Source organism: Apodemus sylvaticus, chromosome 7, assembly GCF_947179515.1.
Source record: "Apodemus sylvaticus chromosome 7, mApoSyl1.1, whole genome shotgun sequence".
In the NCBI taxonomy this organism is placed as follows: domain Eukaryota; kingdom Metazoa; phylum Chordata; class Mammalia; order Rodentia; family Muridae; genus Apodemus; species Apodemus sylvaticus.
This window is the reverse complement of record NC_067478.1, coordinates 120,225,956-120,249,148: the sequence shown is the minus strand read 5'-3', so window position 1 is coordinate 120,249,148 and position 23,193 is coordinate 120,225,956. Positions and strand designations below refer to the sequence as shown.

Below are 23,193 nucleotides of genomic sequence, written 5' to 3'. Positions count from 1 at the left end.
CCCGCGAGATTTCGTCCAAGTCCTAGTCCGATGCTGGGCGGGGGCGACGCCCTTTTCCGCGCAGCGCGGCGCGGCGGCGGAGGTGAGCGGCTGTTGGTTCTGAGCGTTCCGATCTGCCGCGGCCGGCCCGGCGGCGTCGCCCGGGCGCAGGGCGGGGCTCTTCGGGCTGTCGGCGGGGAAACGGCGCTGTTGTCGGGGTAGGAGCAGCGGAGCGGGCCGCGATCCCGCAGGCCGCGCGAGCCTCGGGTCGCTGTCGGGGGAGGCCGAGGTGTTGTGGGAGGCGTTTGTCGTGTCTTGTTAGGCCGGGGTCGTGTGCCGCCTGCACACACCTTCCGTGCTTTAAGGGTCTTGTCGGCCGGCCCTCCCGTGGCCGCCAAAGGTCGTAGTCTCTGGGTATGAAAGCTGCATACAGGTGGAGGTGGTTGCCTGTGAATTTACCCACAGGTGTATCGTTGGGGCAAACGGGTCAACCTTTAAGTTTTGGTAGAATACTTTAAAAAAGCAATTCATGTAGTGCGTATTTAGCCATCTAAGGTCGTAGTCACTCTGTTTTCCTCACCCTTGAAGGTTGTGATTAGTTTAGTTCTAGGATTTGTGTAGCCCAGGAGAACTTTGAAGTTTTCTCTGCTTTAGTACATGTGGCTGTTTTACCTGCCTGTTATTTCCACACCACGTGCTCACAGAGCTCCGAAGAGGATGTCGACTCTTAGGATTGGTTACAGCTATTTTTAAGCTGCCACGTGGGTGCTGAGAGTCTAAATCTTAGTCCATTGAAGAGCTCTTAGTCCACTGACAGTATTCTTACTCCGCTCCCCCCGCCCCCCAAGACAGGGTTTCTCTGTGTAGCCCTGGCTGTCAAGGAACTCATTCTGTAGACCAGGCTGGCCTCGAACTCAAAAATCCGCCTGCCTCTGCCTCCCAAGTGCTGGGATTACAGGCGTGTGCCCCCACGCCCGGCTCACTGACAGTATTCTTAAAACTGCTAGGCCATCGCTCCAGCCATAATCTAAAGTTTTTTGTACATACTACAGGCCATTTGATCAGTAATAATCTTTGCCACTATCCGAACTCGTTTTTGTGATGAGTGCACAGCCCAGATTGGAATTAGAAATGCTATATTGCTGTGAGGCTAGGTGATAGTTAAAGCCAAGTCGGTTTTTTAGGGTAGATTTAGAAACAGTATTGAAATGTGGTTTCTGTGTGCATGTACGCCATATGTGTGAGGGTACTGAGGTGAGATCTGTAACGTGGAGATTGTGAACAGCCCAGTGTGGGTACTGGAAAACTGAACTCTGGAAGAGCAGTGGAGCTCTACTGAGCTCACTCAAAGGCACTAAAAGTAGATGTAAAGTGTCCTGTCCGTAAAGATTTACAAAAATTCACACAGTGGTAAGGAGTATGTTGAGCTTTTCCATTAGAATGCTATGAATGGGAAGGTGCATCACTGAAATTTGTAATTGCAGAAAACTGGGTAAGGCAGAGAAAAGTGATGGCTCAATCAGGAGTGAATTCTGTTGACTGTGTGGAATTGGATAGAGCTGAAGATACTGGAAACCAAAGGTAAGGTAGCCTTTGTGGGTAAACTATAGTTCAGTCCAAATGTTCAATTTATTTTGAGACAGTCTCAATAGATAGAGCCATGGCTGCCTTCAGCCAGATAACCCTGCCTATCTGCCCCGAGAGTTGGAATTAAAGGCATGTTACCACACCCTGCACTCCAGTAAACCCGAATGATGGGAAGTTATTTGTAATGCTTCTTGGGAAAGATACAGAATAACTCAATTAGCATTTATATTAGCTTGACTAATATAGATTGAATAAAACTATTATTCAGATAACTACCAACCTGAAGATGTAGAAATGGAACATAGTTTTTTCTAAGAAAACTACATTGTGGGGGTTATATCTGGTCTTTTGTTTTTTGTTTTTCGAAACAGTGTTTCTCTGTAGTCCTGGCTGTCCTGCAACTCACTCTGTAGACCAGGCTGGCCTCGAACTTAGAAATCTGCTTGCCTCTGCCTCCAGAGTGTTGGGATTAAAGGCGTGCTCCACCACTGCCTGGCCTGTATCTGGCTTTATTGGCCCATTTTTGTTAGGTAGATAGCGAAGTTTCAGCCTTTAAGATTTTAACCATGTCCATAAATAGTAAGGATATAGTAGTTAACTGGTGCTGAGTCCATACTAAAATGGTGGGTATGATTTTAGGGGGTTGATCTTAGAAGAAGAAATGTACTTTGAATTTTTAATATGTCTTTAGGTTTGTCCTAGTGCTTTTGTATGCCTGTCCTGGTGCTCTTAGGTCAGTAGAGGGTGTGGAGCTGTGAAACTGAAGGAGTGCATGACTGGGCTGCCTGGGAGTGCCCTTGCCACAGCGAGGAGGTACCTAATGAGAACTGAGTGCAGTTTCATTTTTGTTTTAGTGATGACTCATCTGATAGCTTATTTAAAACTCAGTGTGTTCCTTCACCTGCACAAACGCCAAGACCCCCCACTGTGAAGTGTGTTCCTTCACCTACAAGTGTTGAAACAGATTCATCAAGCGACTCTTCGCTAGAACCAAGACCCTTGACTTTAAAGGCTATTTTTGAGAGATTTAAGAAAAAGAAACGGAAAAAGAGGAAAAAGAGAAAATATAAGCCAAGATTAAGACCAAGAGGAAGACCATCTGGAACAAAGAACACTAGAAAGTCACAGATAGATGCAAAACAAATTAAAGACAAAAGAGCTGTGTTTCCATTCTTAGATTCTGAAAATGGAAGAAAACCTTTACCTTGGAAGAAAATTTTAACATATGAGGTGAGTGTAGGTGTGAGATACATTAGGTAAGATGGAGTGGTTTATTGGCCATTCTTACTTAAGGTATCTGAGGGACACCTGAAACAGATTGTTACTTTAACAATAGTGACATCTGTGTAAAATACTCCAGTCCTCATCTCACATGCATCACTAGTGAGAGAAATGTGCACAAGCATATTTATCAGTGTGCACAGATTTAGGCAGTTGAGTATACTCCTTAACTGAGTCACTTTATGTTATTGTCTCTAAACTACTCTGAAGCACAGGATACCCAATTTTATTTGCAGCAGTAGTCAAACCTGTCACTACAAGGTCAGCAGGTATGGTATCATTTCTTAAGGCCCACTTCTAGCAATCACTATTCAAAAAGCAATTCCTCTGGTGAGGATCCCTTCTCAGATGATTGTGAGCTATGCCAAATTGACAGTTAACAAGGACAAGGGCTGGAAAGAAACCCAAGTACCTGGGTACTAGCTAGGTTTTTCAAATGTTTGCGCAGTAGATGTTGAATGGTTGCCGGTGGTCCTCAGTTGGAGTGTGTAGTCTGAGGTAACATCGACTTTCTTGGCATGTATGCGCATATACATATAATATAGCACAGCTTGCCAGTTTGGTTGTCTTCCTGTCACCTTGGTCTTGGATATGGTCTTGACTACCCAAGTCTGTAATTAGAGTAGACCCGTCATGTACACAACATTTACATGGTTTCTGTGCTTTCAAATCTGGTCCTTTTGATGAGCAGCAAGCCATTGTCCAGCCCTTGGTACAGTTTCATTCAAGCTTGAAATTATAATATATAATTAGTATTTGGTGTTTTAACATTGTGTTTCTAACTTGCAGCAAGCTGTTGCAAGAGGATTTTTTCACCACATTGAAAAACTCAAGTATGAACACCACCTTAAGGAATGCTTGAAGCAGATGCATGCTGGGGAAGATTTAGATAAGGAAGACCTTGATAGCCGCAGACACAAGTACATGGATGATGAAGGCTCACTTTCTCCTATTGAAGAGCCATTGGGTCTTGAAGGGTAATTTGTTCATGGGCTTTGTCATTTTGTAAGCTAGTTTAATTAAAGACGGTCTCATTACAGTATAGCTTTGGCTAGATTTGGAACTTCGATTTACTCGCCTCTGTCACCCAAATGCTGGGATTAAAGGCATGTGCCATCTATAAAATAAGCATCCTATAAAATTCTGCAATAGTAGCCATAGATTCTAGTCCATTTAGGGTTGTTTAAGGTATATGCACAGGACATCAGGTTGGGGAGGATTGTTTTTCTTTGACTATAGCTTTCAGTGGTATCAGAATACTAATAAGGTAAGGATTGTGAAACATTGCATTTAATGTTACAGATCTGAAGAAGAAGCAACAAATCCTCAATCTGAATGTGATATCAAGTTGGTTGTAAGTGGCTGGTTTTTATTCTGTCTCATTTACAGGATGTAGAAGTTGTATATGATTGTGGACTTTGAGTGAAACTGCTATTTAGGCTATTGGATAACAAGGATTTTTTTTTTTTGTGCCTCTTCCTCTTAGTCCCAAGTGTTGGGTTTCAAAGCCTTTTCGCATTTATATTTATGATAAGGCATCATACTGCCGAGTTAGGACTCCAGCTTTGAATATTTGTAGGGTATGGTGGAGGCCGGAAGTCAATTTTGTGAGACCACAAAATTAACTGGATTAATCTGCCAGCACAGTCTTTGCACCTACTATTTATTGGCTTACAAAATGTGCATCTGTGCCTGGCTCCAATCTCAAGACTTCTTTTACTTTTGTAGAAAATTTCAGTATTGTGTTTTGTTTGCATGTAAGTAAGTATACCGGGTGTGTTCCTGGTGCCTGGTTAGGCCAGAAGAGTAGATCCCTTGGAGCTGGAGATGGTGGGTACATGGAATTGAATCTTAGTCTTGGGAGTAAGAGAAGCCAGTGTTGGGGCTTATTTTTTGTACTCTTGATTTTGTTTCCTACTTTTTGTGTGAGTGTTCCATCTGCATGTGCACCTGATTAATGGAAGAAGGCACCAGGTCACATTACAGATGGTTACTAGCCACCATGTTGTTGCTGGGAATTGATCTGCAGGAACCCTGAAAGAACAGCCTTGGTCTTTAACTGCTGAGGCATCTCTCCAGCCCTGAAAAGCCACTCTTAACCACTGACTGAGCCAGCCCTCTACCCTCTAGCTCCTGATAATAAAGAACATTTAGCTAGTCTGGTGTGCTGTGCTGTTGAATGAGAAAATAGTGCTGCTGTACTGAGGAATATATTTACACTCACCCACCAGTCAGTGGTGAGTTTAGTTACTGGTTTTTCTTTTAAATGCAGGAAGACAGTTGCTTCATAGTAAGTTCAGACTTCTCGCGGAAGAGAAACTTAGAACAAGAGAAGATTAAATTAAGAAAAAATTTACATTCACTAAAAAAGCCAAAGATGCCACACACCGAGATCACAGAAGGACCTGGAAAGGAGATGAGCACGTGAATAAGAAGGTAAAGAACACAAATGATTATGTATGCCAAGTAAATCAAGAAACATAAAAATCACTGAACAAATCTGGGGAAGAAAATAAACTTGCATGCCGGAGAGATGGCTCAGGTTAAGAGCGCTGACTGCTCTTAAGGTCGTGAGTCAAATCCCAGCAACCATGTGGTGGCTCACAACCATCCATAATGAGATCTGATGCCCTCTTCTGGGGTGTCTGAAGACAGCTACTGTGTACTTAAATAAATAAATCTTTAAAAAAAAGGAAAATAAACTCGCTGGGGGAAAGCTAATAAACACTTAGTAGAGCTCTTTTCAGTGCTTGATTTCAGAGTAAGAAATACTATAAGGATTATTCTATTATAGCAAATACAATTTGGATTCTGGAAGGAAAATGCTAACAAAATCCTATACATGTCTAGTTTCAAAAACTCCAGCCTCTTCAGTGCAAAGCCCAAAATATTTTAAAAATTATTTTTCATATTTGTATATTTTGCCTACATGCAGTATGAATCCTGGTACCTAATGTCAGAAGGCATCAGGGCCCATGGATCTCAAGTTACAAGACGGTTAATTTAGTCAGCCAATGGGGAGCTGAACCACAATTCTGTCTACATTTACAAAGTTGTTTTTATCTGAGCTTTGTCATCAAACCCACACACAGGTTCAGGCTGCAAGTCAAACAAGAGCTTATCTTCCTCTGGGACTGTTTTGAATGTTACCACTGTCCATACTGTGGTCGCAATTGTAAAGCTGGGTTTGTGTCAGATATGTATTGTTTGGTTTGATAGCACTTGGTGTGTGTTTTTGTTCAGCTGTTGGACAAAGGCCAGTTGGACAGGTGCAAAAAATAAATCCTCTTTTGCAACCCAGAACTCATTGTTAAGTATGAGTTTTGATACATACAAGAAGGAATATAAGAGCAAAGAGATGTTACTGATGATGCTGATTCTAGCAATATAATATATAGTTTATTCTATAAAGGTAATGTGATAAATATTCCTCTCTTTAAAGGATTAACTTGATTATGAAATCTGAATTGAAGATACTCATGAATGTATGTTTCAGTATTGTAAGTAGCATGTCAATTTACATCTTCACAGTTTTCATCTCAGTTATGTAAACTTGCTAATTCTATGAAAGTTTGTTTTAGAGTACTCTTAAACCTCAGTAAATCCTAGAACCATTAGAATCAATTTGAACTGAAATAGGTATGTTTAGCAAAATGAAAAAATAAACAAGGCTACAAGTAAGGTCTTATACATACTCGATTTACATATAAACTCCTCAAGCATGGATTATAAATTATAGCAGAAATGTTTGAAAAGTACAACTTAACAAAAAAACCAAAACCAGATTACCCCTTTTAGTCGCTTTATCTGCCTATATATGCTGGTACAAATTATCTTTTATCTCCTAATGTAATTGTCTGTGAGCCTTACTGCCCATCTGCTAATGAAGGCTGAGTCTTGGAAGCTTCTAGCCTCTGTACAACCAGATCTAGACCTAGAATGTTTTCAGCCTTTGAGACTTTGCTGAGTAAGAGCACTTTCTTGTTCTTACTGAACTTTTTTCTGCTTTAATTCAGCTTGTCGGTCTCATACTTCCCCAAGCTGACTGTTTTTGGTTTTGGTTTGTTTTGGTTTTCTTGAGATGGGGTTTCTCTGTATAGCTCTGGCTGTCCTGGAACTCTGTGTAGACCAGGCTGGCCTTGAAATCAGAAATCCACCTGCCTCTGCCTCCCAGAGTACTGGATCACAGGCGTGCGCCACCACTGCCCAGCTATGACTGGTTTAATCTGACTTCTGCCTAAAACTATTCAGTCCTTTCTGATCTTCTGGGCTCCTCACTCTTGGCTCATTGTGTTTTCACCTGTGTCTAGCTGCTTGTTCACCTGTCTTTGTAAAGCTCTCCTGCCCTCTCAAGTTGCTTCTCTTCCCTCCTGACAGTTGTGCATCTCTTCTTCTGTTAAATCTTTTGTCACTTTGTCTGCTACTCAATTAGACATCACGTTCAAACATGAGTGCTTCCTTCTACAACCTAACTTTTGGATAAAAGGGTGGGCCTGTATTACAACCAGCATAACCATGATGTTGGGTTAAAATCCCATAGGTAAAGTGAGCTTGAGAGCTCAGTACTATAAGACTATAACCTTATGATCTTAAGCTAAGCAAATGTTCTGAGATTACTTTGTAATTTCCTTAAGTTCCTATTCATAGATGTCCATTATAGATGGCTGGAGAGCTTCACAGTTGAAATGATTGCTATTGAGGTCTATCCCGATGGGGCTTCCCTAGTAGCCAGCCATCGTTGGAAACGCCTCATAGAGTAACTTGTGGTTCCTTGACTCAGGCCTATTTGTTAGGTTTGTGGGAAGGAACTACAAGACAGCTAACAAAGCATAAAATTCATGTGTCAATTTTGTTTGGTTGTTTTTTTAACTTTAGGTACTGGCAATTCCTCAAAGATTAGAATTCTGAGTGTTAGGTGAGTTTTAATGACATTAATTTTGGGGAAATATAACTGCAGTTCATATGATGAATTAAACTGTTCAACTGCTGAATGATCTAAACATGAACTAAAATTTAATTCTGACAGAACTGGCTACAGCTGTTAAGTCAGAGTAAACTTGGTAATTTTTATAACAGAAATGATAGCCTTTTAAAGTCATATGTACTATTTTAGGAATGGATGTGTGAAGACTCTTCAGAGCTTTTGGTAAGTAAAACTAGATTTCTGTTGGTTTTTTAGTATAAGAAATTTATAAATCTCCAGGGATAACATGGTGTTAAGTTCTCAGCAAAAACATTTACTATTTGTGTACAAACTAGAAAGTACTATGCTTGTGCTAGGCTAGATGAAAATAATTAGAAATACTCATTCAGTAGGGATAATTGAGTTCTTTTTAAAAAAGACACTATGAACTAGTCCCACACCTAAAATTCTAGGAGTTGAGAGTCTGAAATAGAAAGATCCAAATTTGAATACCACCTGAGAAACCTTGTCGAGGTGGGCACAGTGAATGGAAGTACTACAGTTTCAAACACTAGCAGCCAGGCAGGTATGATGGCTAAATCTGGACGCTCTGAATTTAGTCAGCATCAGTGTGCGTGTGCATGCATGTATATGTACCCAAAGAGAACATTAATCTTTTGATTAAAGCAATTTTCCCACTTGTGGCAGATTTTATCTGTGATATGGAACTCTTCTGCATACATAAGCTTGATAGTTGGAAGTCTACCTTGCCTCCTCAGCATGTGAATGTATATGTGAGTGCTTTAGGACTTAGCACTGCATGGTATCTGCACTCAGCAGTTCTTTCCTGTTGGGTGTTCAAAAGACAGTGCGATAGAAACTCACTATCTGGCATCGTTGGTTTCTTGGCTTTGTGCATGTTAAACCTGGTATTTCTAATGATACAGTTTATTTCATATGTACATATTTTTGTATGTAGGTATGCTTGGGAGGGCAGAACAACTTGTAAGTTTGATCTTTGTGGGTTTCTGGGGAACAACTGGTCTTAAAGCTTGGTTGCCTGATGAATGAAACATTCCTTTTCTTCTTAGGGCATCACAAGTGAAGCCTACCTTAAAATGGTAAGACATTTTTCTGTTTCTGGTTGAGACTCAGGAACTAAGCCCCATTGTACATAATGGGCATTGTTGGTCAATGTCCAGAACTGTCAATGTGGCTAAATTGAGATACAGGTCATGCTTCCATCACAGCAGATAAATTACAGTGATGACAATGAGACCTGTAACATTTGTCGAGTACACTCAAGTGCAAAGAGATGTTAATAATTCCTTCCTTACGATCAATCTTGTAGGTTTATGAAGATAACTGAAGAAAATCTTCTGGTAAGATGTTAACTTTGAAACCACATGTGAGATGAGATAATACTGAAATTCACTGAATTGTTGAAAACACTACCTACTCTGATGTTGTGATGATGGGCAAAAATGTTCAACTGCTCTGAACGGGCTGAATGAAAGTAGCCTTTCTGAACATCTGTATTGGGTAGGTCTCTTCAGAATCCCTGGATGCAGAGCAGGTGACTCCATCAACCATGGGAATGCTCTTGGGTTGCAGTTTTATCCACTCAGTTATATGTGAGCAAGATAAGTCTGGGTGTGAAGTTACAGTACTGTAGTTACAGGGCATCATGTGCAACGTTCATTTCCTCCCACAGGTTAAGAACTGTCGATGATGGTGGCTTTAAACCAAGGACAGATAAAGGCAAGTAGTGGTCATTTTAGTCATGTTATTTTTATAATGGTCATTACCAAGGCTTTTAGAATGCAGTTTCTCATTTGCTGTGGACATGACCATAAAGAAAAATTCCCATTAGGTTTTCCATATCCTGCTTGAATAGCAGTTAACCTGCTGGGAACATTTGTTACTAATAATGTAGATGGTTCTAGAATGCTCATCTGATTACTCCCATGTACTCTTATGCAGGGCTGAAAAGCACTACTGGATGACCTTTGAGAAGGTATGTATATGGGAGGCAGGAAGTGAAGGTCATTTCAAAGAGGGCTTTTTGGGCTATAAAACAAAAAGCTCTTAACGCTGTGACCAAAGATTGATGTTCTTCACAGAGCAAATCCTGCACTGCTTTGATAGTGCTGTATTTTTCTGGGAAGATAACATGCATTTCCCCAAATCACAATTCATCATCAATCTTATTTTTTTTTGTCTTCTCTTTTAAGGGTATTTCCAGATGACCTGGATGGACAGCAAAGGAATCAAAACCCTTAAATAAGAATTTATTTGACTTAATTTTTAAAAATAAATAATTTTGTACATTTAAAAAATGAACCCGTTACACAAGTTTGTAGGAAGTCAGCATGTATTTTGGGCCTGAAGTTCCTCTAGTATTTGTGCAGAATGAAAATGTAGCTGTTCTTTTGTGAGTGAAAAGCTGGCCCCTGCTCACCCTTTTTCTTGCTTTGTTTTCTCTTCTCTTTGTTGTTTCGCCCCAGCTAGCTGCCTGTATAACCTGTAAGAGAAATTGGTGGCATTAGGTTGGCACATGTAGCAAAGTACTAAAAGTAAGAGAATGAAAAGATACCTTAGTGCCCTTTGGTGCACCAGGGCTTGAGCAGCTTTTTTCTCTTCAGGAAGAGACGCTGAACCTGAAAAGCAGTAAGTTCTTGAGTCATCTGTCAGAAGATCTCCTTACATATGGTTGTAAGCCACCATATGTTTGCTGGGATTGGAACTAGGGACTTTCAGGAGGGCTCTTTACTGCTGAGCCACCTCCTCTCTACTGTAAGGAAACATACCTGCAGATAGCTTCTCTTTGGATACTTTGGTTTGAAGGAGTCGAGTTTTATTCCAGATCTCTCTCTGTCTCTGGTAGGATCTTTCCATAAGTGTCTTTTTTCTTTTCATAAATGCTTCTTGTAAACTACCTGGTGCAACTGTAATATTTGGGGAAAGTCATTCATGGATTTCACATAAACATTACCAAAGTGATAATGTTTAGCCAAGCTGGTAAGAAAGGGTATACCTGGAGGTGTCCTTGTGTCCACACAAGGCTCTGATACAGCTTCACAAACAGAGGTTTCCATTGAAGATGTGGGCAGAACAACACCTGCCTAGTTGCAAGAAAGTCATTTTGGCTTTGCTCCCACCTCCCAGTCTGGCTGTTTGAATGGCCTAAGAACAGCCTGTGAAGGCATTTACCTGAAAACTTGCTTCATTGCTTTCTCTGTCTTCAAGGGTTAAGTTTGCAAGATCTGTTTCAGTGATGCTGATGTCACTAGTACTCACTAGAGTGAGATCTGGTTCTTCCATTATTCCATAGCCAGTTTCAGTTTCCTGATTAAACAGAGAAGAACTTTCCTGCATAATGCTAACAAGGCCCCCTAAATGAGGGCCTGCTGGGTTAGGAATTATATGCCAGTTAAGTGTTGGCCAGCCCCAAATTTTATATTCGGAAAGGAACGCATGCAGTTTTGGCACAACACAGGGTGCTTCTCCAGGCAGTGGTGGTGCATCCCAGCACTTGGGAGGTAGAGGCAGGTGGATTGCGGAGGCCAGCCAGGATTACAAAGAGAAGCCAAAAAAAAAAAAATCTAGGCTTATTTTTGAAGTCACCCTAGGGACAACAGCACATGAGTTCATATCAACAATTTGTAGTCCCCAACATTGTTATGTCCATAAGGAGTTCTCCAACCCTTATTGCGCCAACCCTAAGAATTCAGTTTAAATCTAGGAATCCTCCTACGACATCAAGCCCTTCAGTGGATGAACATCAAACTCCTAATATTCCCTACTTAGAGCCCTTTGAGCAGTACCTGTCCTCTTTAGCCGCACACTTAGTACTCACAGGAGCAATTACAGTGTGCGGCTGTTCCTTTTCTCAGATAAAGGGACCCACACTTATCTCTTTTTAGGCTACATACACTAGCATCAGTGTGAGTTTTTAGGCTACATACAGTAGCATCAGTGTGAGTGCATACCTCACTCAGGATGACACTTTATAGTTACATCCATTTGCCTGAGAATATACCATATTTTCTGTATCCATTCCACTATTGAAGGACATTTGTATTCTTTCCAGCTTCTGGTTGGAGCATCTTCTGGGTATCTGATTTTCTAAGGAACTGCTGATTTCCAGAGTGGCTGGAACTTGCAGTCCCACCAGCAACGGAAGAACACATTTCCATCCCACACAGCCTAGCGCTTGCTAGCCTAAGTCCAATCGTAGGGACCACCTGCCATTGTTTTCAAGCACCTGTCCAGTTGCCTGAGCAGGGGCCCCAAGCCTTTCTGCTCAAGCACGGCCTTTGGAGTCTTCACCCTCTCTGGGAGCCACTGTGGCTCCACGGGCCTTAAACATTTCTTTAGGCCCTTCACAACCATGAATCCTCAGTTGAGAATTCTGTTTAGCTCTGTGTATCCCCATTTCAAATGGTCCCCTTCTTCCTCTATAAGCCCTCTCCCCTGTTCCCCAATCAACCCCCCTCTTGTTTCCCTGTCTGGTATTTCCCTGTATTGCTGCCTTTCCAGGACAATAAAAGCAATTTTTAACACTAGCATTTTGCATGACATCTATAGCAATCTTCCTAGCAAGCATCCCACCCTACATGGGTTACTCTTGATAAATTATAAATAAGCTTTCTAGTAATTATTCCACTACTTAAAAAAATCAGCTTTTATCCATCATAACTAGGAATATGAACATTTCAACAACAAAGTGTACTGAATAATAGCACTAATCTCACTATCAATTAAAGTTGGTTTAAACATGACAAAAAAATGGCTCTATTATTCCAAATTTATGAACTTCTAGATCCCATCATTTTCAATCCTCTGATTCTAGCAATTCTCATAGGAGCATGACACAGACTTAACCAGTATACCAATTATCCCCATCCTGCCATAACACATTTATACTTTAATTCTGCTATCCCTATGCCTCCCCCCTCCTATAGGCTTTCTACCAAAAATCACAGAGCTTCTAAAAGATTACTGCTCCATCCTAGCCATAGAAGCAGTGATAGGGTTTCTCTGTGTAACCCTGGCTGGCCTGGAACTCCCTCTGTAGACCAGGCTGGCCTCTGCCTCCCAAGTGCTGGGATTAAAGGTGTGCGCCACCAGTGCCTGGCTCACAGCAGTATTTCCAATCAACAATAACTCCAAAATAATTACCCACCACATAATTATAATTACTATATAATTTATTATATAAAAACAATTTTATTTTCCCCTCCCTAACAATTGTAAGTGCAGTTACTTTCAACCTAACTAATCATGTAGAAGTTTAGGATATCACACTCCAGGAGCCTTCAAAGCCCTTAAGAAAAAGTAAGCAAATTTAACTTCTGATATCGAATCACTCACTTTATGAATGAATCAATCACTTTAAGCTAAGACCTTAGCTATATTGGCAGGAAACAAATCTACGAAAATTTAATGAACAGCTAAATGCCCTACTTCTGGCTTCAGTCTACTTCTGCCTGTCAGAAAGGGGTGGGAGATGCCTTCAGATTTACAATTTGACATGATTGTCATCTTAAGGCTTGGTAAAAAGAGGGCTTAACAGTTCATTTATTAGTGGTTTATGCAGCCATTTTACCTGTTTGTAAAATCACTGATTACTTCCAAAGATACCAACTCTATCTCCTATTCGGTGCCTGAGCAGGAATAGTGGGAATAGCACTAAGTATCCTAATCCAAGCAGGCACACTACTAGGTAATAGCCAAATTTACTACATCATTGTAACCACATTTGGTATAGTTTTCTTCATAGTGCTATCAATGATGATTGCACTAATAGTTGGAGCCCCTAATATAGCATAACCTAAGTTTTTGACTTCTGCCTCCCTCATTCCTTCTCCTAGCATCACCAGTAGTAGGAGCAGGAACAGGATGAACTGTATAACCACCCCTAGCTGGTAATTTAGCCCATGCAGGAACATCAGTAGATCTGACAATTTTCTCCGTACATTTAGCGGGAGTATCATCTACTTTAGGGGCTATTAACTTTATTGCTGCCATTATTAATATAAAACCACCAGTATAACTCATTATCAAACACCACTATTTGTGGTCTCTGGCATTCTTCAAGTCACAATAGTAGTGAAAACCACATGTAGTTGACTAAAGTTGGAACTAAGCAGCCTCTGTACATGCTGAGCTAAACTTGATAGAAAATGAGTGTCTGAGGCTGGTGAGATGGCTCAGTGGTTAAGAATACTGACTGCTCTCCCAAAGGTCCTGAGTTCAAATCCCAGCAACCACATGGTGGCTCACAACCATCTGTAATGAGATCTGAAGCCCTCTTCTGGTGTGTCTGAAGACAGCTACAGTGTATTTACAAATAATAATAAATAAATCTTCAAAAAAAAAAAAGAAAATGAGTGTCTATAGTGAGGCTTTTCAAATTTGTTTGAAGTTTTTTAAAAGAGGAATTAACTTACCCAAACTGGAATAGGGCTTCGAAGTGGACAGGACTCAGATTCCAGTATGTGCTCTGCTTGTGCTAGCGGACTTACATTTGTTACAGCTTTTGTAGTTTCAGTTTTAATGACGTTCTGAATTGGCTCTTCATTTTGAATACTCAATGAATTAGACTCCTGAACTGAAGTTTCCATCTCCACTCTTTCCACATGTGGGTTTATAGGTAGAACTACATTTTCATCTTTAGTGAGTCTTTGTGACATTGTAACTACTCTTCTTGACAGTTCTTCAAAACCCAGCATTTCTTCCCGGCTTTCTAGTTGCTTTACTGAGCACTCACTGGAGGTGGAACCACATGGAGTGCTGTGCTGTAGGTGTAACTGATCAAATAGAGCAGTATCAGATGAACTGTAGGCTGGATTCAAATTCTCTGTGGAGGGCTGGAGATAGATACTTTTTATCTTATTTTGTAGTATTTGAGAATAGTTTTGGTTTTCCATGCTTTGGGAAGTACCTCTTGCTTCAATGCTATAAATACTGGGTAGATCAGCATGTTGGCTTTCCTGCGAAGAGAATTCTGGTAGAAGCTGTTGAAAAGACTGTTCAGATCCTGCATTTAAAACAAACAAAAGAACCACAAATTCAAAACTGGATATTGATCTCACATATCACATATTGATGGTCAGTAATTTTCACAAAAAGCACGTATTCTCTAATACTGTCTAAGTTATTCCCGTGAGAATTCTGAATAACAAAAAAAGAATGTGTGTGTGTGTGTGTGTGTGTGTGTGTGTGTGTGTACACAAAGTTCTAGAAAGATAGGACTACAGTTCGTCAGGTGGGACAAAAGGGATTTCTGATTGTGTGTGACTCAGTCCTGTACACATTCAAGTCAAGTATATATTACATTGTTTGCATAAAAGAATAGAATCTATGATGCTATGAACCAGAGAGGGGACAGATGAGGAGGTGAGAGGCATAAATTCCTGAGACGAAGTTCCTACTTCACGTTGATTTCGCACTCTCACTTAGTCACATACCCTCAGTTGTAGCATGAGCCAGGTTCACATCAAGTTGTTGGTTCAGCCTTGTGTTAGGAGAATGGGAGCTGGCCGTCAGTGCTGTGAAACAGATTGTGCTTGTGGACAATGCCTTAACATGTTTTTCAGATGTAGATTCTGAGCTCTGCTGAGAACAGTAAGAAAAAAGGCTGAAATACTGATCTTATATAACTAGTCAAATCCACCATATTCCTTTGCTATTATTTTCCCTTAATTGTAACTTTACCATTACAGTCACACATTTGTGATCATTAAAGAAACTCTATTCTGAAACAGTAGCCACCCACCTAAATTCCTGAGAGATGAACTATCAACCTATACTCTGCCCAGAATGCTGTAACTGCTGTGAGATAACCAATTCCCTGCTCTGGCTTCTATTAACCCAATGATTGATAAGGGGCCACAACTCCTTTATCGAGGTGTACAAGGAGCCACACGTACCTGAAGGGAATGAAGCTGTTCCTCATTCAGCTACAAATTCCACCATAACAAGATGACTGGCGTCACCTTTTAATCACCTGCCCCTCAATACTCACAGCACTGAACTTGAATATACCTGGTAAAAGTCTCTGTCTTCTTGAGAAGTCCCAGGGGATGAGAAGTCAAAATCTAGATGTGGTTCTAAGGGCTTAAAGAGCTGACGATGCAAGTGTGGGAACAAGTGTTCCAGTTCTGGAAAGTCAAGGTGCACAGCTGGGATTTTAAGGAGAAAAATAGATAAGTTTAATTTTAAAAACTTCAATGAAGCTCAGGAAGTGAATGCTAAGAACATGCTCATTAGTGTTTAAACATTTCTAATACAGTAGGATTGCTTCCACTTGCTCGCCATGCTTACAAGATGCATTCAAATAAGTCCAATCACAACTGTTGCCCAGATGTAAGAAGGCTTCCATGGCTGATTAGGGATGACAGACTACGTGGGAAAACTTAGGTAAAAGAACTCTGAGCTCTTTACTTCATTACCAAGTATCTTCCTTGTTTGGGGGGGGAGGGGCGGGCGCAGGGCGCAGGGGGGCACATGTACTATTGTTGATGTGTACTATCTTATTTAATTTCAACTTCTTTTATGAAAGAGGTAAATTAACTTCTTTATGGTCACACAGTATCAAATGCTCTAAATCCAACCCAATTCTCTGCCTTAGTTGTAGTGATTAAAGGTAAAGGGAGCTGTCTTTCTCTTTAGGCCCTTCAAGCTGTTTATTTTTTCTTCTTCTTTTTTAAACATTTATTTATTATTATATGTAAGTACACTGTAGCTGTCTTCAGACACTCCAGAAGAGGGAGTTAGATCTCATTACAGATGGTTCTGAGCCACCACGTGGTTGCTGGGATTTGAACTCAGGACCTTCGGAAGAGCAGTCAGTGCTCTTAACCACTGAGCCATCTCTCCAGCCTGGTTTTTGTTTAAACTTAAAAAAATTAATTTATGTGTGTGTGCGCGCATGTACATAACATGGTGCACCTGCCATAGTGCTTGTATGTAGGTCAGAGGTAACCTCTAGAAGTTAGTTCTCTCCTTCCACCAATGTGGGTTCTGTGAACTGAACTCAGTCAGCTACATCACAGGTTGATAGCAAGTGCCTTTAATGCTGTGATGGTTTGTATATGCTTGGCCCAGGGAGTGGCCCTGTTGGAGTAGGTGTGCCACTGGGGGTGTGGGCTTTAAGATCTTCATTTTAGCTGCCTGGAAGCCAGTATTCTGCTAGCAGCCTTCAGATGAAGATGTAGAACTCTCAGCTCCTCCTGCTCCATGCCTGCCTGGATGCTGCCCAGCTCCAGCCTTGATGATAATGGACTGAACCTCTGAAGCCAGCCCCATATTGTCCTTGTAAGAGTTGCCTTGGTCATGGTGTCTGCTCATAGCAGTAAAATCCTAATTAAGACAAATGCCAAGCCATCTTCTCACTGGTTCCTTTATATTTTTCAGCTATACAGTGCTCCCAGATACCCTGTCTCATAAGTGCCCTCACTATTCTCTGTGGCACAAATGATGTGCAGGCCATGAGAAATATGAAGCTCAAATAATACTTAAAACTAAAAAAGGATGAAAGACAAAAAGCTGGAAAAATTTATACAAATGTTCTTTTAAAATAATTTTACCCTGAAAGTCTCTTTTGTCGGGTATCATAGTTGCTTCATGTATATCCTCGTCTACGATCTGTTGGACATGCGGATGATCAGATGTACTTTCTTCTTCTGTGGGCAGCAGAGAGTTATGAGCACCTAAGGAGTGCTGATGATGATAAATAACTTGTATTGAAGGGACTGTAGGACTAAGAGGATCACTCTCTCCCTGCTTATTGGTAACTTCTTGTTCTTGATGCTCTGTCTGTTCTGAAAAAGACTCTGAAATTCAATGTAATAGAAACAATTAACATTTATAATATACAGCAATTTAATAATGTCTGGGTACTTCCTCACAAAAATATATCATAGCAATATATATTGTTGAGAGTGGTGGAGCCAAGATATCTGTTCAGAGGGAAACTATGCCAGAATACACACATGACTTTGTCATTTCCAGAATACCACACAGCACTGTATTCTATTCTACACTGATGCTCTTTCCTTTGAGATGGTCTCTGACCCAAACCTAATCCCTTGGGCACACCATGAAGCAATGCTTCTTCTACTATCACACTGCAGTCCAGCCAGTGCAGCTCCTTTAATATGTTCACAAAGTCGGATAGTACCTGGATCTGTGAGGCTCAAATCTGTGATTTCATAACTTAAGAAGCTTCCAGTAGAAACAGTTACTGAAGATAATGGCTCCTGAGAAATCTCTTGCGTTTCAGCCTAAAATTTGAAAGGGAAGTATTAGATTATGATCATGACACAACTAGAAAAACCACAAATCATCCACATTGCCAGTTGTCAATTCTGAGCTCAGGTCAAGTGTAGGAACCTTCATAGTGACCAAATTCAGTTCTAAAACCTTTTCATCATTGCTCAGAAATGACCACACACACACTCTCTCTCTCTCTCTCTCTCTCTCTCTCTCTCTCTCTCTCTCTCTCTCTCTCTCTCTCTCTCACACACACACACACACACACTCTCTCTCTCTCATACACCACCGTTCCTTCTCTCACCATAGACAGACCCTAATTGTTTTGTAGTTTTGCTTCTCAGAACTATAGAGATCATGCACCAAGCAGACCGAAAGGTCTTCTGATGCTCAGATTTGGCTATTTTCATCATTGATCCACTTCAGTAGATCTCAGAGAACAGACTTTAAGTTTTTAATGAACTAAACAAACACAAAACCAAACTGCTTAATAAATTACATCATGTAGTATTACTGACCTCATCCTCTGGCTTCACAAGTGGACCCGAGTATATACACGCTTCTTCTTCTAAGATAGCATGACTCAGTATTGCATGATCCTCAACATCAGATTTCTTGACTTTAACTGAAAAGTGAATTTGAGGGTTCAAAGTAGGAGTAGGGGCAATTAAGACAACATAGATTTTAGCACCAGAGGGTGTCATTTTCTGTGTTTCTATACTTTATTTATTTTCCTTCTTAAAATTGCCTTGCCTCAGGCCAATGAAAAAATATCAACATTTATTGTCATCTATAATACTCACTAGGGGAATACTCATTAAGAAAAGAAAGAAAGGAAGAAACAAAGACAGAATATGTAGTTGTCATTGCTAGTCAAAAGAAAAATTCTTTTAAAGTATTTAAAATTATAAAGCTGGAAGTGTCAAAACTACATATCAAAATATCAAAACTGACAATGTCCTACACTGCTGTTTCAACTATAACACAAAAAGCCGGTGCTGGAGTGAGTCCGTCTCTTATGAACCCTCCTTCCCAAGTCTCTCATGGCCTATGCTATGCTTTAACTACAACTCAGACCAGTTACCCTGGTTTAAATCAAGCTAAGATAAACAGAAATACTTGAAAGTTAATAGCCTGAAAAGCAAGTTACAATGAATAAAGTGGTATTGGAGCTTTGCTCTGTAGGCCAGCAAACAATATCACAGCTGTGTATCTAATATGTATCCATTTAAAAGCAAGAAAATTAACTTTGGATGCTACTGGTTGATGGAATAACTGACTTAAAATTCTTCATGTTTACGAATATCATATATGAGGCCCTTTCTTACAAGACCACAGCTTTCCTACCACTGGATTCACAATGCGGCTGGCCTACAAAGATGCCAACTCATCATCCCTTATATACATGGTACTCACTGCAGGCCACAGTTTGGCAGTAAAAACATTTCCTGCCAGGCAGTGGTGGCGCATACCTTTAATCCCAGCACTTGGAAGGCAGAGGGAGTTCCAGGTCAGCCAGGGCTACACAGAGAAACCCAGTCTCGAAAAACCAACCCCCCATCCCCTTAAAAAAAAAAAAAATGATTTCCTAGCACTTGCAAGAGAGGCAAAAGGATCTCTATGAATTCCAGGGCAGCCTAGCCCCAGCTAACATACATCAAGAGAGCAGTTATGTACCTCACCAAAGCGACTTACCACTATTTTCACACACAAACTAACAGTCACCCTTTGTCCACACGTCCTTATGTGTAACACTTCCACTTCCTACATATCCTTTACCTGCTTCAGCACTGTTATGGCTTTTGCTGTTCTCTTGGGCAGGTGGCTGGTGACAACCAAATGGATCATGTGCCAGTAGGCTCCCCAGGAAACTTTGTTCTCTGCTTACTGAGACCCTTAATGGGTCTCGGTCTTGATAAAACTCTGCTTTTCCTGGGTAGGAAAACAAAAAACAAAAACAACCCAGCTCATTAAATTTCCAGTTGCTAAAATGGCCATTTGTTTTTAGATATCTTCACGTTAGGTGTGTGAGTGCTTTGCCTGCCTGTATGAACATACATTGCTAGTGCAGCCCCTGGAGGCTGGAAGGGGCAGTGGATCCCATGGAGCTGGAATGAAAATAGTTCTGTGCATCAGTCCTCTGGAAGAGCAGTGAAGTGCTCAAGCTCTGAACCACCTCTTAGAGATAACAGGTTTTAAAAATCCAGCCAGCCTTTTACTCTAGCAAATATGCAGCAACTTAGAGGAAAGCTTCTAAAATATATGATGGGGAAAATTTTGGACAAATAGAAAATATGGAACCAAACAAAAAACTAACTTTTAAAGTTACCCCTATTCTGTATTCACAGAACAAAAGTAGGATGTAGTGAGATGGAGTGTTGGAGGAGCCAAAAAAAGAAAAAGACTGTTAACTCTAATTAGACAATCAATAAATTCAGATGCAATAAAAATTCAGAAGCAAAGAAAGAAACAGTAAATTAAAAGAATTAAGGAAAATTATCCAGAAAACAAAGACAAAAGAAACAAGCTACAAGAGAGAAAAGGAAAATCAATACAGATTAGTGTTTTCAACTTAATTATTAACCCAGGTCCCTCTAACTGCCCTACCCATAGGAAATGTCATCCAAGCTGTAGTTTGTGGGTTAAAGATCACTGCGAAGCTTTCACTTCTCCCTCACCAGTTTTCATTTCATTGGAGGTCAAAGACATTTTTATGAATGACCTCATTTAGCCAGCCACACATCTGTAATCCCAACACTTGGAAAGCTAAGACAAAGGATCACATGTTTGAGTACAGTCTGAGCTACACTATGAGCTCCAGGACATCATGGGCTACACTGCAAGGTTCTGCTTCAAAGAGCCAAAAGAAAAATGACAGGAATTACTGCAGGCATCCAAGAACAACAAAACACAAGGACAAACAAACCAGGACAGCCAGGATTGAGTGGGAATAAAAAGTGGGAAGTTTTAGGAGTTCAAAGAGGTAAGAGACAGTGATATTGCATTAGGACACCAACCCTTAAAGAGGAAGTGGAGTGATGTCCTTTAGACAAAAGGGCATTTTTATAATCTCAAACATGATTCAGTTAACTACAGGAATCAGTGATAAGGAATTTCCTCACAATCATTCTAAATTAGGTAAATTGTTAATTTCCTGGCTGGGAAAACTCTTCCAAAGTTAGTAAAAACTTCTGATTCTCATTTCATGAAACACGCTAAGAGCAAGGCACTGTTTATTAGAGGGCCTGTGTTTCCCTACTTTCCCATATTCTTTCAGTAAGAAACCAAGGCATTTTATGGCATGACCCAAGCAGCTGATATTAACATTTTATTTCTATTTATTCCTACCTTTTTATCAAAAAAAAAAAAAGCTAATTTTCTTGTAATCAAGATTTGTCTCTGGTAAATTCATCAAGAAAAAATATCTGGTGACTCTAAAATATAAAGGGTGTTAATAAATTCAAGAATTTCAGGAAGGAATTTTTTTTAGATGTTTGAACATAAGAGTAGTATGGTAAAAAAAAAAAAATCTGCTCTAACTGCTAGTAAAGCCAACATTTTATAAACATCTTATAAAAGATACAAGAAAAAGATCAAGGTCAGCCTGGTCTAAATATCAAGTTCCTGTATAGAAACAAACAAAAAAGCTCCACCCAGATGCAGGAGAAGACTTGTGAGAATAGAGAGAAGGGGAAAAAGCACCGAGTCCCACTCTGAGGTATTTCTAGATAGCAGACATAAAAGAAAGCACTGTGTCAGAATGTGGGACAGCAAAGGCTTTGTAACAGCAAACTGCCCTTCTCCATTATGTGAGGAAAGCGAGTTACTTACAGTGCACACTGCCTTCCAGATGTGAGACAATAAAGCTAGTTATAGTGTTAAATTTCCTTAAGTCAGAAATTTAAGTATTCAATACATTCTACTTTATTATTGTGTGTATGCATATATAAGATATATGGTAGTGTTGCTGTATACGTGCCATAGCATGACATGTATATAGAGATCAGAGGACAACTTTTGGGAGTTGGTTTTATTTCTATCTGGGATCCAGAGACTTAACTCCAGTTGTCAGGTCTGTGAACAGGAAATTGCTTTTTACTTGGTAAGCCATCTATCTCTCTGCCCCCAAATTTAATCATTTTTATGTAAACCAGTTTCTCTTTCTACAAGAACTCAAAGATTGTTTCTTGGATACATTTTAGCATACTGAGAAAAAGTAAAAATCTAACAAACTAACTAGTAAGATGTATTTTTATCACCTTGTTTACCTGGCATGGAAATCCTGCAGCTTGCTGGTGACTCTACTTCCTGAATAGTACTAAGTTCGTGCTGGTTTAAGTCCAAAACACATTTAACTTTGGAGACAGGTGGCTTTGAGGCTCTACCACTTAGTTCTTTGCCCAGACTCTCACCTATCAGGTCAAGAAAAGATTAAGCAAATGAAAAACAGCAAGCTTTTCTTCAGCCAGCTAGCTGCAGGGCTGGGTATAATCAGAAGACAACAGGGATCATCTTACCACTACGCTCAGAATGGACATCTGCTAAATGTGGCTGCTCACCACTAGAGCTCCCCTGACCTGAGTCTCTCCAGGTAAGGCCTTGGATGTGAGGAAACCAGCTTGTAAGCTGTTCTATCTTCTGTATTTCCAAGTCATTCTCTCCTGTGGGATTTCTTGCCTGAAAAAACAGGTTGGGAAATGGGGATGTGGGTTAAGGGATCATGTGAATAAGCCATGAGATTTAAATCTCAAGTGAATGACTAATTCCATCACTATAGCATTTTCCCCTGCATTTCTGTAATGGCCTACCTCATGGGCTCTACCAAGTACTTGGAAAGCACCATAAATTTATGGCTTTCTGTTGCTCTGTAACTACAAAGTCCCTGTAACTGTTTCCATAGTAGAATAAGCTATTTAGGAAAACCTGAACCCATAACCCCAGGTATAGCTCAGAATAAATAATCTGTTTTATGTTGACAGATCAAAACTGGGACATACTTCATCATACATACATCACTGAATGAGTAAAACTCCCAGTGCAACGTACAACCACGTTACAGTCCCACACCAAGCACCAGCTTCCTTGCACCTGCTAACACATTAGACCTGAATGTCTCCCCTTGCCTTTTTCCCCTTTACTTTTCCTTCACAACTCTATGATTT

General features: G+C 40.4%; 2 protein-coding genes and 10 non-coding genes across 22 annotated transcripts in view; 9 read left to right on the top strand and 3 right to left on the bottom strand.

Moving 5' to 3' along the window:
• Window positions 1-44: 44 nt before the first annotated feature.
• Window positions 45-9,510, top strand: Taf1d (TATA-box binding protein associated factor, RNA polymerase I subunit D). 2 transcript variants are annotated; one of them, XM_052189090.1, is made up of 12 exons: window positions 45-197; window positions 1,464-1,560; window positions 2,421-2,796; window positions 3,637-3,824; window positions 4,150-4,201; window positions 5,120-5,283; window positions 6,290-6,332; window positions 7,723-7,762; window positions 7,961-7,993; window positions 8,842-8,871; window positions 9,102-9,132; window positions 9,465-9,510. In XM_052189090.1, the coding sequence occupies exons 2-6, from the start codon at window positions 1,490-1,492 to the stop codon at window positions 5,273-5,275; spliced, it is 843 nt and encodes a 280-aa protein (XP_052045050.1). In that variant the 5' UTR covers window positions 45-197; window positions 1,464-1,489; the 3' UTR covers window positions 5,276-5,283; window positions 6,290-6,332; window positions 7,723-7,762; window positions 7,961-7,993; window positions 8,842-8,871; window positions 9,102-9,132; window positions 9,465-9,510. The 2 variants fall into 2 exon arrangements, with proteins under 2 accessions (XP_052045050.1, XP_052045048.1); XM_052189088.1 differs by having other exon boundaries at window positions 6,290-6,347.
• Window positions 6,065-6,194, top strand: LOC127690425 (small nucleolar RNA SNORA40). The gene has a single exon (XR_007979117.1). It is a non-coding gene; the product is annotated as a small nucleolar RNA SNORA40 (small nucleolar RNA).
• LOC127690349 (small nucleolar RNA SNORA18) lies at window positions 7,542-7,668 on the top strand. Its single transcript, XR_007979069.1, has one exon. It is a non-coding gene; the product is annotated as a small nucleolar RNA SNORA18 (small nucleolar RNA).
• LOC127690431 (small nucleolar RNA SNORD5) lies at window positions 7,804-7,875 on the top strand. Its single transcript, XR_007979123.1, has one exon. It is a non-coding gene; the product is annotated as a small nucleolar RNA SNORD5 (small nucleolar RNA).
• Window positions 8,563-8,699, top strand: LOC127690336 (small nucleolar RNA SNORA8). Its single transcript, XR_007979058.1, has one exon. It is a non-coding gene; the product is annotated as a small nucleolar RNA SNORA8 (small nucleolar RNA).
• On the top strand, window positions 8,912-9,040 carry LOC127690344 (small nucleolar RNA SNORA1). Its single transcript, XR_007979065.1, has one exon. It is a non-coding gene; the product is annotated as a small nucleolar RNA SNORA1 (small nucleolar RNA).
• Window positions 9,212-9,285, top strand: LOC127690335 (small nucleolar RNA Z40). The gene has a single exon (XR_007979057.1). It is a non-coding gene; the product is annotated as a small nucleolar RNA Z40 (small nucleolar RNA).
• Window positions 9,511-9,548: 38 nt separating the features above from the next.
• LOC127690348 (small nucleolar RNA SNORA32) lies at window positions 9,549-9,670 on the top strand. The gene has a single exon (XR_007979068.1). It is a non-coding gene; the product is annotated as a small nucleolar RNA SNORA32 (small nucleolar RNA).
• Window positions 9,671-9,793: 123 nt separating this feature from the next.
• Window positions 9,794-9,926, top strand: LOC127690342 (small nucleolar RNA SNORA25). The gene has a single exon (XR_007979063.1). It is a non-coding gene; the product is annotated as a small nucleolar RNA SNORA25 (small nucleolar RNA).
• Window positions 9,927-10,020: 94 nt separating this feature from the next.
• Cep295 (centrosomal protein 295) overlaps window positions 10,021-23,193 on the bottom strand; it is a 40,144-nt gene continuing 26,971 nt past the window's right edge. For 5 of the 10 annotated variants that reach the window (XM_052189077.1, XM_052189084.1, XM_052189083.1 and 2 more), the window contains 13 exons: window positions 22,549-22,708; window positions 22,291-22,443; window positions 19,811-19,963; window positions 18,550-18,656; window positions 17,940-18,042; window positions 17,347-17,592; window positions 15,803-15,939; window positions 15,226-15,373; window positions 14,206-14,795; window positions 10,964-11,098; window positions 10,788-10,875; window positions 10,561-10,698; window positions 10,021-10,410 (listed from right to left, as the gene is read on the bottom strand). In XM_052189077.1, the coding sequence (XP_052045037.1) occupies window positions 10,208-10,410; window positions 10,561-10,698; window positions 10,788-10,875; window positions 10,964-11,098; window positions 14,206-14,795; window positions 15,226-15,373; window positions 15,803-15,939; window positions 17,347-17,592; window positions 17,940-18,042; window positions 18,550-18,656; window positions 19,811-19,963; window positions 22,291-22,443; window positions 22,549-22,708 (2,361 nt within the window). In that variant the 3' untranslated portion in view covers window positions 10,021-10,207. The remainder of the gene's footprint in view (window positions 10,411-10,560; window positions 10,699-10,787; window positions 10,876-10,963; window positions 11,099-14,205; window positions 14,796-15,225; window positions 15,374-15,802; window positions 15,940-17,346; window positions 17,593-17,939; window positions 18,043-18,549; window positions 18,657-19,810; window positions 19,964-22,290; window positions 22,444-22,548; window positions 22,709-23,193) is intronic. The other 5 variants (XM_052189081.1, XM_052189087.1, XM_052189079.1 and 2 more) reach the window with 5 other exon arrangements.
• Window positions 18,128-18,197, bottom strand: LOC127690350 (small nucleolar RNA U2-30). The gene has a single exon (XR_007979070.1). It is a non-coding gene; the product is annotated as a small nucleolar RNA U2-30 (small nucleolar RNA).
• On the bottom strand, window positions 18,370-18,449 carry LOC127690351 (small nucleolar RNA U2-19). The gene has a single exon (XR_007979071.1). It is a non-coding gene; the product is annotated as a small nucleolar RNA U2-19 (small nucleolar RNA).